Source organism: Salmo salar, chromosome 17 (assembly GCF_965601325.2).
Source record: "Salmo salar chromosome 17, fSalSal1, whole genome shotgun sequence".
NCBI lineage: Eukaryota > Metazoa > Chordata > Actinopteri > Salmoniformes > Salmonidae > Salmo > Salmo salar.
The window spans coordinates 52,547,759-52,564,118 of record NC_138307.1 but is presented as its reverse complement, the minus strand read 5'-3'; the positions used below and the strand labels follow the sequence as shown (position 1 = coordinate 52,564,118).

The following is a 16,360-nucleotide window of genomic DNA, read 5'->3' as shown; positions in this document are numbered from 1 at the left end:
TATATTATAATTAAGTCTATGATTTGATAGAGCAGTCTGAGCGGTGGTAGTCAGCCGCAGGCTCGTAAGCGTTCATTCAAACAGCACTTTCCTGCGTTTGCCAGCAGCTCTTCGCAATGCTTGAAGCACAGCGCTGTTTATGACCTCAAGCCTATCAACTCCCGAGATTAGGCTGGCAATACTATAGTGCCTATAAGAACATCCAATAGTCAAAGGTATATGAAATACAAATAGTATAGAGAGAAATAGTCCTATAATTCCTACAACCTAAAACTTAACTGGGAATATTGAAGGCTCATGTTAAAAAGGAACCACCAGCTTTCATATGTTCTGAGCAAGGAACTTAAACGTTAGCTTTTTTACATGGCAATTTCTTCTCCAACACTGTTTTTGCATTATTTAAAACAAATTGAACATGTTTCATTACTTATTTGAGAGTAAATATTATACATAAATAAAATGAATTAAGTTAAAATAGAAGTGTTCATTCAATATTGTTGTAATAGTCATTACGACAAATTACATACATACATAAATTATCCGGAATCGGCTTTTTTTGGTTCTCCAATAATCGATAGAGGCGTTAAAATCATAATCGGTCGACCTCTAGTTAGGATTTCAGAGAGGGTAAAGCTGATTCTAGATCCGCTCCCCTTCTACCGGAGGTCACACAGAGAGAGACAGAGAGAGACAGAGAGAGACAGAGAGAGACAGCTGTCAATTGAACAATTAGGAAGTAAAGGAGATGACATAGAAAGAAGGTGAGATCCATATATCTCAAAATTGAGAGGATCTGTCCAATCATTAGCAGACCAGGCTGAGGTCAGAGGAGATGGTTTTAATAGAGGTCTGAGGTCAGAGGAGAGATGGTTTTAATAGAGGTCAGTAGAATCAAAGATGGCATCAGTAGGTAGTAGTCACCAGATTTTCTCTGTCGTCTCCCCAGCAGGTCCCCCACGGCGACCCGGAAATGCTTGGCCTCCTCCTCGCTTGCGAAGTTCAGTCCCATCTGGCACGACTACACACACACACACACACACACACAAATACGCACGCCCACACACAAATACGCACGCCCACAAACGCAGGAAGTGGAATGTCATCAGAACGAACTAACCCTGCAAGCTTAAAAAAAACGGCACACACACAGGTTTTTGCCATAAACAAATGACCATGTCATGTGAAAGGACATAGAGAAAGGTATAACTCACATCTCCTGCAAACGTGAAGAAGTAAGATTTGGAAACAGTGATTGAGAAGTTGTTGTAGAGCTCCTGCTCGAACACGGTTTTACCCTCCTGTGGAGAGAGAGAGAGGGGATATGTTTTGTCACATACACCGGATAGGTGCAGTGAAATGTGTTTTACAGGGTCAGCCGTAGTAGTACGGCACACTCGGAGCAAATTAGGATTAAGTGCCTTGCTCAAAGGCACATCAGATTTAGTGTGTGTGTCTCTCATCTCTATAGTAAAGGACAATCCGTGCTGCCGTGTCCCGAGTTGGTCTGTGTTTTGTGTGTGAACTAAACCGACCTTGATGTCGAACACCCTGATAAAGTAGGATCGTGCTGGGTTGTCTTTGACCAGACAGGCCACACCACAGCACCTCTTGGTCCAGGCTGAGTTCCTGTCTGCTGCATATACCTGCACCACCGCTGAACACAGCGACTGCAGAGAGAGACAGACAGAGAGACACAGAGAGACACAGACAGACAGAGACAGACAGACAGAGACAGACAGACAGAGACAGACAGACAGAGACAGACAGACAGAGACAGACAGACAGAGAGACAGACAGAGAGACAGACAGAGAGACAGACAGAGACAGACAGACAGAGAGACAGACAGAGAGACAGACAGAGAGACAGACAGAGAGACAGACAGAGAGACAGACAGAGAGACAGACAGAGAGACAGACAGAGAGACAGACAGAGAGACAGACAGAGAGACAGACAGAGAGACAGACAGAGAGACAGACAGAGAGACAGACAGAGAGACAGACAGAGAGACAGACAGAGAGACAGACAGAGGCACAAGGGGTTAATGAATGATGTGATGAGAGAGTATAGTACCCCTAATACAAGGGATGAAGGCACTAACTAAGTTGCTCTGGATGAGAGCGTCTGCTGAATGACTAAAATGTAAAATGGATGGAATAGGGATTTAACTGAGACCCACAGACTGTCTATGTTTTACAGTGAAGGCCACGTCTCCCTTTGGAGGTATTCGACCTCAATGGAATCAACTTTCTGGTTTAAAACAAAGGTACAGTCAAGGACCCAAGTAAACACAATATCAGGCCAATTTCTGCAACAACTAAGAGCGTTGACGCGCGAGGCTAAACCTCTCTGCTGTTTTGGTCCTGTAGTGGTCATGCTGAAACAGTGTGAAAAGCACCTGTGCAGATACTCTGACTGCGCCAACATTTTGCATCGCGCTCATCTCAAAATCTGCAGATCTGCTCAGGGCAACCTCATCTCACCAAGTCGACCTTTAAATAAAGATCAGAAAATAACGTATGCGCTACCGAGGTGTGACAGCACTGGCAGAGTTTAGATTACCGCAGCGCTGTTCATTTCTCAGCAGGAATAAATCCCCCCTGTCCTCATGTGTGCCAGTACTGTCCTCTGTATGGCTTACTGACATCTAGGCAGTCTCCTCACGCAGGACGGTAAAAGTAGCCTGCCAACCTGCCAATAAAGTGGGGAACATACTCTGTCACTTACTTATAGTAATGAGAGGAGGACGGGAAGGCTGGCCTGTCATAACGCGTCTTTATTGTTGGCAGCAGTGTCTCTCTTACCGTAACAGCCTCTACGCCCCTTCTCTATAGGACCGAGCTGTATCACGCTGCTGACTGACTAGACCGTAGCCACTAGACCATAGCCACTAGACCATAGCCACTAGACCATAGCCACTAGACCATAGCCACTAGACCATAGCCACTAGACCATAGCCACTAGACCATAGCCACTAGACCATAGCCATGTCAGTCATGCATCGAGACCTGTAAGCACTAGGAGGAGGCCATCTCAGGGAGCAGCGGTTACCAAGTGAATCTGCTGCAGCAAAGCCAACAGATGTCCTCAGCTCTCTGAAGAGAACTCGTGAAGCTAAAGGGCTCAAACAGAGCTAACTGGAGAGTTACTGCCAAGTGTCTGATGGTCTTAGACTGATGTGGCCAGGCCTTCCTTCCATGCCCATTATGTGGACAGGCCTGCAGCAGGACCCTCTGACTAGGCAGGACTGGACGTCAGGCTCCCGATACAAGTGTTTTTTACAGCCAAAACCAAAAACAGCATGCAGATAGAATGTTTGCAAATTACAGAGACAGTAGCAAAATATAAGTTTGCTGACGACCTGGCTTTGGTAGGACTGATCACCGACGGCGAGGCAGCCTATAGGGAGGTCAGAGACCTGGTAGTATTGTGCCAGGATAACAACCTTTCCCTCAACGTCAGCAAGACAATCAAGCTGATTGTGGACTATGGGAAACGGTGGGGCGACCACGCCCCCGTCCACGTCGATGGGGCTGTAGTGGAGCGGGTTGAGAGCGTCAAGTTCCTCGGTATCCACATTACTGAGGAATTATCATGGGCCCTCAGATCCTCAAAAGGTTATACAGCTGAGCTGCACCATTGAGAGCATCTTGACTGGTTGCGTCACCGCTTGGTACGGCAACTGCAAGGCACCCAATCACGACAGAGGGTGGTGAGTAAAGCCCAGGAGAGGCAGGTAGCCTGGCAGGTAGGAGATGACTCGGTATCCCCCTTTCCCTTTCCTCACTGGGGCTGAGCTCCCTTCCGTCTAGTTCCTCTATAGCAGTCGGTGTCAGAGGAAGGCCCTAAAAATGGTCAAAGGCTACAGCCACCCAAGCCATAGGCTGTTCTCTGTTACCGCATGGCAAGCAGTACTAGTGCAACAAGTCTGCAACATACAGGACCCTGAAAAGCTTCTACCCAAAGCATAGAACTGCTGAACAAGGCTGCTAAATAGCTAATCAAATGGCTACCCTCTTTTTCGAACCAACTCTTCCTGCACTGACCATGCACACACACACTGGACTCTACCCACAAACTCACACCCCAACACACATGCAAACTGATGCCACACACACACAAACGTTCACACACGCTTCTGCTACAGCTCAGTCTATCATCTATCCCGTTCCCTAGTCACTATACCCTTACTTATACAGTGACTTGACATATTCCATATTTTGTTGTGTTCGACTGAATTAAAAATGTATTAAAAATATTATTTCTCTCACCCATCTACACACAATAACCCATAATGACAAAGTGAAAACTTGTTTTTAAACATTTTTCCAAATGTATTGAAAATTAAATCCAAAAAGATCTAATTTAAATACAGTTGAAGTTGGATGTTTACATACACTTAGGTTGGAGTCATTAAAACTCATTTTTCAACCACTCCACAAATTTCTTGTTATCAAACTATAGTTTTGGCAAGTCGGTTAGGACATCTACTTTTTGCACGACACAAGTCATTTTTCCAACAATTGTTTACAGACAGATTATTTCACTTAGAATTCACTGTATCACAATTCCAGTTGGTCAGAAGTTTACATGCACTAACTTGACAGTGCTTTTAAACAGCTTAGAAACTTCCAGAAATTGATGTCATGGCTTTAGAAGCTTCTGATAGGCTAATTGACATAATTTGAAGGTGTACCTGTGGATGTATTTCAAGGCCTACCTTCAAGACCTCAAAAACAATTGTAGACCTCCAAAAGTCTGGTTCATCCTTGGGAGCAATTTCCAAAAGGTACCACGTTCATCTGTACAAACAATAGTACGCAAGTATAAACACCACGGGACCACGCAGCCGTCATACCACTCTGGAAGTAGACGCGTTCTGTCTCCTAGAGATGAACTTACTTTGGTGTGAAAAGGGAAAGTCAATCCCAGAACAGCAGCAAAGGACCTTGTGAAGACGCTGGAGGAAACGGTCACAAAAGTATCTATATCCACAGTAAAACGAGTCCTATAATCGACATAACCTGAAAGGCAGCTCAGCAAGGAAGAAGCTACTGCTCCAAAACAGCCAGACTACAGTTTGCAACTGCACATGGAACAAAGATCGTACTTTTTGGAGAAATGTCCTCTGGTCTGATGAAACAAAAATACAACTGTTTGGCCATAATGACCATCGTTATGTTTGGAAGAAAAAGGGGGAAGCTTGCAAGCCGAAGAACACCATCCCAACCGCGAAGCACAGGGTTGGCAGCATCATGTTGTGGGGGTGCTTTGCTGCAGGAGGGACTGGTGCACTTCACAAAATAGATGACATCATGAGGAAGGAAAATGTCGATATACTGAAGCAACATCAAGACATCAGTCAGGAAGTTAAAGCTTGGTCGCAAATGGGTCTTCCAAATGTACAATGACCCCAAGCATACTTCCAAAGTTGTGGCAAAATGGCTTACGGACAACAAAGTCAAGGTATTGTGTGGCCATCACAAAGCACTGACCTCAATCCTATAGAGAATTTGTGGGCAGAACTGAAAAAGCGTGTGCGAGCAATGAGGCTTACAAACCTAACTCAGTTACACCAGCTCTGTCAGGAGGAATGGGCCAAAATTCACCCAACTTATTGTGGGAAGCTTGTGGAAGGCTACCCGAAACGTTTGACCCAAGTTAAACAATTTAAAGGCAATGCTTCCAAATACTAATTGAGTGCATGTAAACTTCTGACCCACTGGGAATGTGATGAAAGAAATAAAAGCTGAAATAAACCTCTCCCAACTATTATTCTGACATTTCACATTCTTAAAATAAAGTGGTGATCCTAACTGACCTAGGAATAAATGTCAGAATTGTGAAAAACTGAGTTTAAATGTATTTGGCTAAGGTGTATTTAAACTTCCAACTTCAAATGTAAGTATTCACACCCCTGAGTGAATAATTTGTAGAAGCACCTTTGGCATCAATTACAGCTGTGAGTCTTTCTGGGTAAGTCTCTAAAAGCTTTGCACACCTGGATTGTGCAACATTTGCCCATTATTATCTTCAAAATCCTTCAAGCTCTGTCAAATTGGTTGATGATCATTGCTAGACAAACATTTGAGGTCATGCCATAGATTTTCAAGTAGATTTAAGTCAAAACTAACTTGGCCACTCAGGAACATTCGTCGTCTTCTTGCTAGGCAACTCCATTGTAGATTTGGAACTGTGTTTTAGTCATTGTCCTACTGAAAAGTGAATTCATCTCCCGGTGTCTGGTGGAAAGCAGACTGGTTACAGGTTTTCCTCTAGGATTTTGCATGTGCTTAGCTCTATTCCTGTTGTTTACGAAGCATGTGACAAATAAAATTTGACTGAAAATGTATTTCAATAGAATTCAAAATATGTACATGTTGCCTACTTACACACACGCAAAAGTATGCAGACACCCCTTCAGATTAGTGGATTCAGCCATTTCAGCCACACATATTGCTGACAGGTGTATTAAAAAAAAAAACGAGCACACAGCCATGCAATCTCCATAGACAATGTCAGTAGAATGGCCTTACTGCAGAGCTCAGTGACTTTCAACGTGGCACCGTCATAGTATGCCACCTTTCCAACAAGTCAGTTTGTCAAGTTTCTGCCATGCTAGAGCTGCCCTGGTCAACTGTAAGTGCTGTTATTGTGGAGTGGAAACGTCTAGGAGCAACAAGGGCTCGGCCGCGAAGTGGTAGGCCAGACAAGTTTACAGAACGGGACCACCGGGTGCTAAAGCACGGAAAAATCATCTGTCATTGGTTGCAACACTCACTACAGAGTTCCAAACTACCTCTGGAAGAAACGTCAGCACAATAACTATTCGACGGGAATTTTATGAAATGGGATTCCGTGGCCGAGCAGCCGCACACAAGCTTAAGATCAACATGCGCAATGTCAAGCATTGGCTGGAGTGGTGTAAAGCTCGCCACCATTGGACTCTGGAGCAGTGGAAACAAATCTGGGTTTGGCGGATGCCAGGAGAACACTACCTGCCCCGATGCATAGTGCCAACTGTAAAGTTAGGTGGAGGAGCAATAATGGTCTGGGGCTGTTTTTCATGGTTTGGACTAGGCCCCTTAGTTCCAGTGAAGGGAAATCTTAATGCTTCAGCATACAATGACATTCTAGATCATTTGGTGCTTGCAACTTTGTGGTAACAGTTTGGGGAATGCCCTTTCCTGTTCCAGGATGACAATGCCCTCATGCACAAAGCGAGGTCCATACAAAAATGGTTTGTCGAGATCGGTGTGGAAGAACTTGACTGGCCTGCACAGAGCCCTGACCTCAACCCCATTGAACACCTTTGGGATGAATTAGAATTGCCCAACATCAGTGCCCGACCTCATTAATGCTCGTGGCTGAATGAAAGAACGTTCCAACGGCAATGTTCCAACATCTTGTGAAAAGCCTTCCTAGAAGAGTGGAGGCTGTTATAGCAGCAAAGGAGGGACCAACTCCATATTAATGCTCAAGATTTTGGAATGAGATGTTGGACGAGCAGGTGTCCACATACATCACATGACTGCATTAAAATATACCTTTGGTCATCTCCGGTTTCATTTAAATCTTTTTATCCTTCAACTTATTTATAGCAATTGCAAATATTTGCAGTCAACTTTGTTCCGAAGTTATCGTTGACCACAATCAGACAGAAACATCTTGATTCTATGTTTAGCAGAGATCTTGTGTGAATAAAGTGACGCAGAAGGGTAAACAAAAGCAGCTTACGACACTTAGCCGTTTTACGAGTGGTCTTAGGCAGTCGGTAAATAACAAGCGCTTTCAAGTGCAACTTTAGTAACAACGGTTTTGGGAAACAGCACAGAGATTTACCAATGCTCCTACGAAGGTTCTAACAGTGAACTTAGCCTTAAAAATGATTTTGGGAAACGGGGCCCAGGTTCTTCCCCAAGTTTACTAGCCTCATCGCAGAGGGGTTCAGGCCCATTATCCTGCAGATGAAAGGCAGGCCAGGGCATAAAGTGGTAAACCAAGTTTACTAGAAAACCTAGTAGCTAACTACACACAGATGGGCTGTGCAGTGTCTGGGGACATGAAGCTTTCTAGCCTAGCCTACATTTCAAAGAAAGAAATATCTGTCTGTGCTCATCTAGTGGGCTGTGCTCACAACAGGGCTACCGCAGTGAGGTCACAGAGAGCTGAGCTGTATCATCCATCAGCCTCTCCAGCTCTGATCACCAGTAGCAGCCAGAACGAGCCCCGCTGGCCACAGGAAGCACCCAGTCCCAGTGACATCATCAACGCTCACCATGGCACCACTCTCCAGGCGCTACGACACACTACAGCCAGTGGGACTGTAGAGGGCTCACATGGGGAAACAAACAGGATGTTGAATGTACAGTAACTGTGCATCATTCATCCATGTCCTGACAGTATTTCCCATGTATCCTAAAAACGTGGGATTGGGTAGGAATGGCTGGGGTTGGGAAAGACAAAGAGAGGGGGAAGTTCAGAGTGGAGTTGGGAAGGAGTAGAGACTGGAGAGTAGTAGGAAATACAGACACTGGTAAGGGGAGGCAGATGGCCCAGAGCAGGCCTGGTAAGGGGAGGCAGATGGCCCAGAGCAGGCCTGGTAAGGGGAGGCAGATGGCCCAGAGCAGGCCTGGTAAGGGGAGGCAGATGGCCCAGAGCAGGCCTGGTAAGGGGAGGCAGATGGCCCAGAGCAGGCCTGGTAAGGGGAGGCAGATGGCCCAGAGCAGGCCTGGTAAGGGGAGGCAGATGGCCCAGAGCAGGCCTGGTAAGGGGAGGCAGATGGCCCAGAGCAGGCCTGGTAAGGGGAGGCAGAGATGGGGAAAGAGTGGGAACAGGGAAGAGGTTGGGAAGGAGAGTATGTGGTAAAGATCAAAAGGAAAGTTTTTGCCACTCCTGCACAAAACACTGAAGGAGGTCGACCACCGCACTTCCTGCTGGAGAGGACTGCTGCTCAGGCAGTCTCACACACACACAAATTGGATAGCTTCCAACTCTAGCCCAGTGCTGATAGTAAGAAGTGAAGCAGTAGGAATACCAATGAGTTGAATGTCAGTGAAGCCACAGCAACACAGGTTGGACCTCTCACACGTGTGATTCACCATCTGGCAGGGCCTGCGTTTCAAAGTTTGCGGCTCACTGTTTGTATGTATGAATGACTGAAAGAGAGGAGAGAGAGAGAGACACTGAGCTGAAATCCACTGACAGCTCTGATTCCGATTAGCATATAACAGCTATGTCTCAACAGGCAACTTGGGTAATAGACATTAGCTTCTGGCTTAGCTAGCATAACATTACTTGCCTTTAACGACTGGAATAAACCAAAGGTTAAACACAGAAGCCAGGGGCTGTTCAGTGTTCAGTTCTCTGTGGAGGAAGAGAAAAGACTGCAGCAGCGATGATGACTTCCTACATTTTCTTCTCTAGCTACATGAGACCATTACATAACAAGCAATCACTCACTTCTCCTGGATTTTAACAAGATTTTTTTATCGTGAGGAGAGTGAGGCAGGAATGTTCCTCACGCAACTGCCTGGGCTGTGTCACATGGTGAGTGACATGGCCTGGATGTCTGTCGAATGATGTCATTGGCTGTTTATGCAGGTGTACAACACATGTGCAGAGACACCTGGGACAGGTATGACAGGTAGGAGGCGGGACTCTCTTCTGGCACAACACGTGAGAAATAGGAAGTAAGATAAGACTACTTCCTCCACACCACCTTAGCCTACTTTGTGAACATGGCAAAGGTAACATGACTCAAAGCCAGACAATATGGGGAAGTAAAGGGCGTGGTAATGTGGCATGGGAAAGTTACTACCGAGACAAAACTCAACACATCTACTCTCGAGAAACTGTCGGCTCAACCGCCGTAGGGAACGTGTGCGAGCAGTATCCGTCTTCACACTGGGCAGAAACCTGCCAAGAAGCCAAAATTAGTTTCAAACATTACGCAACACAGCCTGACCTATATCCATGAGGAAATCTGATTAAACCACATGCCCGATGAACTGATTAACAACATTAAATGGCGTCCAATTGTATCAACCAACCTGGTGTTTACAGGTAGCTTATACCCGTATGGAGAGTGAAATAAGGGGGGTGGGTGCATTCTCTCTATGAATGACAGCCTACCACCCAAGGCTAGCCAGGTAGTTAATTGACATAGATCAAGTTGACATTTAAAATAGCCAAGGTTAAAGAGTGCAATCACTGAAGATCATATTTCAAGAGGACACATTGCTTCTATTGAAATATACATTTCCTGGAAGTGTCAATTGACAACAAAACGCGTTATATAATCTAAATTTCAGGCCGTCACATTAAATAGCGCCTTGCCCATCAGAGATAATTTGCCAGTGATACATTCTTCACTGATTGCTGCATCTCAGAAACCCGAGGAGAGCAGTCAACTGAATTGAATTGTGTGATTGCCTATGAGAACGTATCGTGTGGACAACAGAACAATGAATGGCAAGTGTTGTAGCATGCCAGACAGATTGTTCAGAACACACAGGCGGCTTCCGAAATCTGCCAAGGCATTATGCAACGCTGGTACGAATAATAATTCGTGGCCGGGTTGATGGGTTTACCAGATCCAAACACTGGCCCTGGTCTAGGCCAACAAAACCGAGCAGCACATTCTTGTTAACAGTAGTTTGGCTCGTTCGGGTGTTTCCATGCTATGCAGGTGTGTCAGGGAACACCCGAGGCCTCCGGGCTTGACAAACTTTCTACCGCCCAAATGTCACTGTGTCCTGGGAAAGCAACGTTCCCTTTTCCTTAACCCTGTTCAACCGGTCCAGCCGAAGCCAATGGAAGGACCGTCAGTGCCAGTGGAGAGAGTTGGTTCCCTTCGATTGTTATATCAAATATATTGAGGCATCAATTACACAGGTTTCAAGTCATCCTGAAACGGGTAAACATCATCCATGAGCAATTAGTAAAGAAAGTATAACTGATCAACTTACCGTGCATTTCCTGCCGAGGTAATTGAAGAGACAGTCGTTCTCTTGTGGGGTTAGCAGTATGGATCCATTGTTAGCGGGCCGCCGTTGCGGCATTTGGCCACTCATCACTGACAATCAACCAAAAGGTGTGTTATGATTCCCGATTCGTCGTTGTATGAAACCCAAACAAATAGTCATTGATCTGCCGTGGCCTGCAACCAGACCCTCACATCGATGCACGTCTGACCGCAACCCGATAGAAACCGCTTTAGTATGCAAACATCCCGGTTGGTTCCAAACACAACGCAAAGTCCTCCTTCAATCCAAATTATGAGAACATTACGGCAACGTCCTGAAGACGGTAGATACTAAAGTTTCATCGGAACTCCAGCGCAAACAACAGCAGATTTGTGGCTCAATCCAACATGGCAGTCTGTGGGAATAAACCAAACACGTAAGGGGGGAGTGCGCACTTTTGAAATGCAGCACTAGATCATCTTGAGAGCATTAAACGGTTGTTACACAACATGTATCACATAAACATGTATAATCTTTATATTAAAAATGAATGCAAATTCGTCAAAAGAAGCGCAACTAAAATAATTTTTGAGAGAACGGTACGATCCACTCCGCCTATGTTTATACCAAAGATTATTATAACTAACCCAAGATGAAACAAAGCCTGACGTTTGAAACGGGAACAAATAAAGCACAGTGGGGAGAGGCAAGCACGAACTAGTGAGATCCTATTAGCGCATTCATTTACATATATCCGCTAGGGACCGCCTACTATGTGAAGTGCGCCTGTGCGATAACTCTATTTGAACCTTGCACTCCTTCTAAAGAACGCAATTTTTTTGAAACCTTGGCAAAGGGTAATGTCTACAAAACGCAGTCCACTCTGTTACAGATTCTGGTTTTGGAAACAGAAAACTGTATGTTTAATTGATGAGAACTTGAAGAATATTGGCCAAAATCCGTCTCGCGCCATCTTCACCCACTGCCGGTCATTGGGCTTCCTCTCATCACCATATTTGGTAGTGAGTGGACACGCCAACCAGATGCTTGACATCTATACATCCGGTGAAATATCTGGCTCATTGTTTTATCTGTGGTTATACCTGAATGCAACTAGGAAACCCGGACATTCCGACTTGCTACGTTCATCCAGTTATTAAATCGAAAATGTCCGAGTTTCCTAGTTCAGACTAGCAAGTGAACACAGCATTATCACGAGGATAAATAGAAGATGAGGCTATAGTGGATTAGGCCTAGGCCTGGACAAATCAAATCACATCAAATTTTATTGACACAGATGTTATCACAGGTACAGCAAAATTATTGTGTTTCTAGCTCAAACAGTGCAGTAATAATACATAGAAAACAATTCACACATAATCTGAAAGTAAAAAGAAAGAAATTCAGAAATATCAGAATGAGCAATGTCAGAGTCCAGAACATAAATATATAGGCTATAAATTAGCAAACATTTCCAAAAACCTGTTTTTTTGCTTTGTCATTATGGGGTATTGTCTGTAGATTACTGAGGGAAATTGTTTATTTATTCCAATTTAGAATAAGTCTGAAATGTAACTAAATGTGGAAAAAGTGAAGGGGTCTGAATACTTTCCGAAGGCACTGTATGGCTGACTATACCAAACATTAGGAACACCTTCCTAATATTGGATTGCACTCACCCCTTTTGCCCTCAGGACAGCCTCAATCGTCGGGGCATGGACTCCACAAAGTGTCGAAAGATTTCCACAGGGATGCTGCCCCGTGTTGACTTCAATGCTTTCCACAGTTGTGTCAAGTTGTCTGGATGTTTTTTGGATGGTGGACCATTCTTGATACACATAGGAAACTGTTCGCACGTGAAAACCCCAACAATGTTGCAGTTCTTTACACAAACCGGTGCCCGTGGCACCTACTACCATATCCAGTTCAAAGGCACTTAAATCTTTTGTCTTGCCCATTCACCCTCTGAATGGCACACATACACAATCCATGTCTCAATTGTCTCAAGGCTTATAAATCCTTTAACCTGTTCTCCCCTTCATTTACACTGATTGAAGTGGATTTAACAAGTTCAATCAATAACGGATCATAACTTTCACCTGGTCAATCTATGTCAAGGAAAGAGGTGTTCTTAATGTTTTGTACACTCAGAGTATACAGTGCATTTGGAAAGAATTCTGATCATGACTTTTTCCACATTTTGTTACGTTACAGCCTTATTTTAAATGGATTAAACCATTTTCCCTCTCATCAATCTACACACAATACCCCATAATGACAAAGCAAAAACAGGTTTTTAGACATTTTTGTAAATCTATTCAACATAAAAAACTGAAATATCACATTTTACATAAGTATTCAAACAGTTTACTCAGTACTTTGTTTAAGAACATTTGGCAGTGATTACAGCTTCGAGTCTTCTTGGGTATGACGCTACAAGCTTGGCACACCTGTATTTGGGGAGTTTCTCCCATTCATCTCTGCAGATCCCCTCAAGCTCTGTCAGGTCGGATGGGGAGCATCGCTGCAAAGCTATTTTCAGGTCTCTCCAGAGAAGTTAGGTCGGGTTCAAGTCAGGGCTCTGGCTGGGCCACTCAAGAACATTCAGAGACTCGTCCCAAAACCACTCCTGTTTTGTCTTGGCTGTGTCCTTAGGGTCTTAGTCCTGTTGGAAGGTGAACCTTTTCCCCAGTCTGAGGTCCTTAGCACTCTAGAGCAGTGTTTCATAAAGGATATCTTTGCTCCATTCATCTATCCCCCGATCCTGACTAGTCTCCCAGTGCCTGCCGCTGAAAAACATCCCCACAGCATTATGCTGCCACCACCGTGCTTCACCGTAGGGATGGTGCCAGGTTTTCTCCAGACGTGATGCTTGGCATTCAGGCCAAAGAGTTCAATCTTGGTTTCATCAGACCAGAGAATGTTTCTCATGGCCTGAGATTCCTTTAGGTGTCATTTGGCAAACTCCATGCGGACTCTCATGTGCCTCTTGCTGAGAAGTGGCTTCCGTCTGGCCCTTCTACCATAAAGGCCTGATTGGTAGAGTGCTGCAGAGATGGTTGTCCTTCTGGAAGGTTCTCCCATCTCCACAGAGCAACTCTGGAACTCCATTGAGTTCTTGGTCACCTGCCTGACCAAGGGCCTTCTCCCCCGATTGCTCAGTTTGGCCGGGCGGCCAGCTCTAGGAAGAGTGTTGGTGGTTCTAAACTTTTTCCATTTAAGAATGATGGAGGCCATTGGGTTCTTCAATGCTGCATACATGTTTTGGTACCGGTCCCCAGATCAGTGCCTTTACACAGTCCTGTCTCAGAGCTCTACAGATAATACCTTTGACCTCATGGCTTGGTTTTTGCTCTGACATGCACTGTCAACTGTGGGATCTTATATAGACATGTGTGTGCATATTTTTTTCTTTTTTTTCTTTTTTTTAGTCATTTAGCAGACGCTCTTATCCAGAGCGACTTACAGTAGTGAATGCATACATTTAATTTCATACATTTTTTATCCTAATCATGTCAATTGAATTTCAAGATCAAGATGTAGAAACATCTCAAAGATGATCAATGTAAAAAGGATACACCTGAGCTCAATTCACAGTCATAGCAAAGGTTCTCAATATAAATAAGGTATCTGTTTTTTTATACATTTGCAAACATTTCTAAAAACCTGTTTTCACTTTGTCATTATGGGGTATTGTGTGTAGATTGATGAGGAGGAAAAATAATTTAATACATTTTACAATAAGGCTGTAACGTAACAAAATGTGGAAAAAGTGAAGGGGTCTGAATACTTCCCGAATGCACTTTATAATGGTGTGAATGGACAGTATATGAATAGAAAAGATGTGTACAGCAGTAGTTATATAGGATGAGCCAGTATGTAAACATTAAAGTGACCAGTGTTCAATGACTCTATGTTGATAGGGCAAAGCAGTCTCGGTGCAGGGTACAGTACCGGGTGGTAGCCGGGTAGTAACAGTGACAAAGGTTGAGGGTAGGGTACTGGGTGCAGGCTGGCTAGTGGTGACTGTTTAAAACCTCTACAGGATCGGTGGGTATTACGTTTTAAGGTATGACCCAGGTGCAGACAGTGTTGAAGAAACAAAAGTTTATTCCTCAAACAAGGGCAGGCAAACGACAGGTCAAGGCAGGCAGGGGTCAATAATCCAGATAGGGTGTAAAGTACAGGACAGCAGGCGGGCTCAGGGTCAGGTCAGGCAGAATGATCAGAAATGGGAAAGTAGAAAACAGGAGCAAGGAACAGGCGGGAGCAGAGAAACAAAACGCTGGTAGGTTTTACGAACAAAATGAATTGACAACAGACAAAAAGAGAACACAGGTATAAATACACAGGGGATAATGGGGAAGATGGGCGACACCTGAGGGGGGTGGAGACAAGCACAAAGACAGGTGAAACAGATCAGGGCGTGACAGTGGATCCCCCAAGGGACGGTTGAGCTAACATAGGCTCATGTGATTAGCATGAGGTTGTAAGTAACAAGAACATTTCCCAGGACATAGACATTTCTGATATTGGCAGAAAGCTTAAATTATTGTTAATCTAACTGCACTGTCCAATTTACAGTAGCTATTACAGTGAAATAATACCATGCTATTGTTTGAGGAGAGTGCACAGTTATGAACTTCAAAGGGTATTAATAAACAAATTAGGCACATTTGGACAGTCTTGATACCAAATTTTTAACAGAAATGCAATGGTTCATTCGATCAGTCTAAAACTTTTCACATACACTGCTGCCATCTAGTGGCCAAAATGTAAATTGCGCCTGGGCTGGAATAATACATTATGGCCTTTCTCTCCCAATTCAAAGATGACGGTACAAAAAAAAAAACGCATGTTTTTTTCTTTGCATTATCTTTTACCAGATCTAATGTGTTATGTTCTACGACATTAATTTCACATTTCCACAAACTTCAAAGTGTTTCCTTTCTAATGGTATCAAAAATATGCATATCCTGAGTGAGCTTGAAACCTCTGTTCTACATGAACTGCGGTAGTGGGATAAACATGCCGTGGCTCGGGTGGTTGAGGTTATTGATTATATTCGTAGCCTTCATGTGACACCAGTGCTGTAGAGGGCAGGCAGTGTGCCCCCATTTCAGGTCATCAGTGATGTGTACACCGAGGAACTTGAATCTTTTGACCCTCTCCACTGCGGCCCTATCGATATGGATTGGGGGCGTCTCTCTGCTGTCTCCAATAGTCCACGATCAGCTCCTTTGTCTTGTTGACGTTGAAGGAGAGGTTCATTTCGTGGCACCATACGCCAGGGCTCTCACCTCCTCCCTGTAGGCAGTTTCGTCATTGTTGGTAATCAGGCCTACCGCTGTTGTGTCGTCAGCAAACTTGATGATTGAGTTGGAGACGTGCGTGG

At 44.5% G+C, this 16,360-nt stretch overlaps 1 protein-coding gene across 4 annotated transcripts in view; it reads right to left on the bottom strand.

The window, feature by feature from the left end:
* Window positions 1-11,658, bottom strand: part of LOC106576110 (actin nucleation-promoting factor WASL) — a 33,092-nt gene extending 21,434 nt beyond the window's left edge. For 3 of the 4 annotated variants that reach the window (XM_082963846.1, XM_082963848.1, XM_082963849.1), the window contains exons 1-4: window positions 10,969-11,602; window positions 1,533-1,667; window positions 1,212-1,298; window positions 922-1,018 (exon numbers count right to left, since the gene is read on the bottom strand). In XM_082963846.1, coding sequence (XP_082819972.1) covers window positions 922-1,018; window positions 1,212-1,298; window positions 1,533-1,667; window positions 10,969-11,073 — 424 coding nt within the window. In that variant the 5' untranslated portion in view covers window positions 11,074-11,602. The other variant, XM_082963847.1, reaches the window with a different exon arrangement.
* Window positions 11,659-16,360: the final 4,702 nt, after the last annotated feature.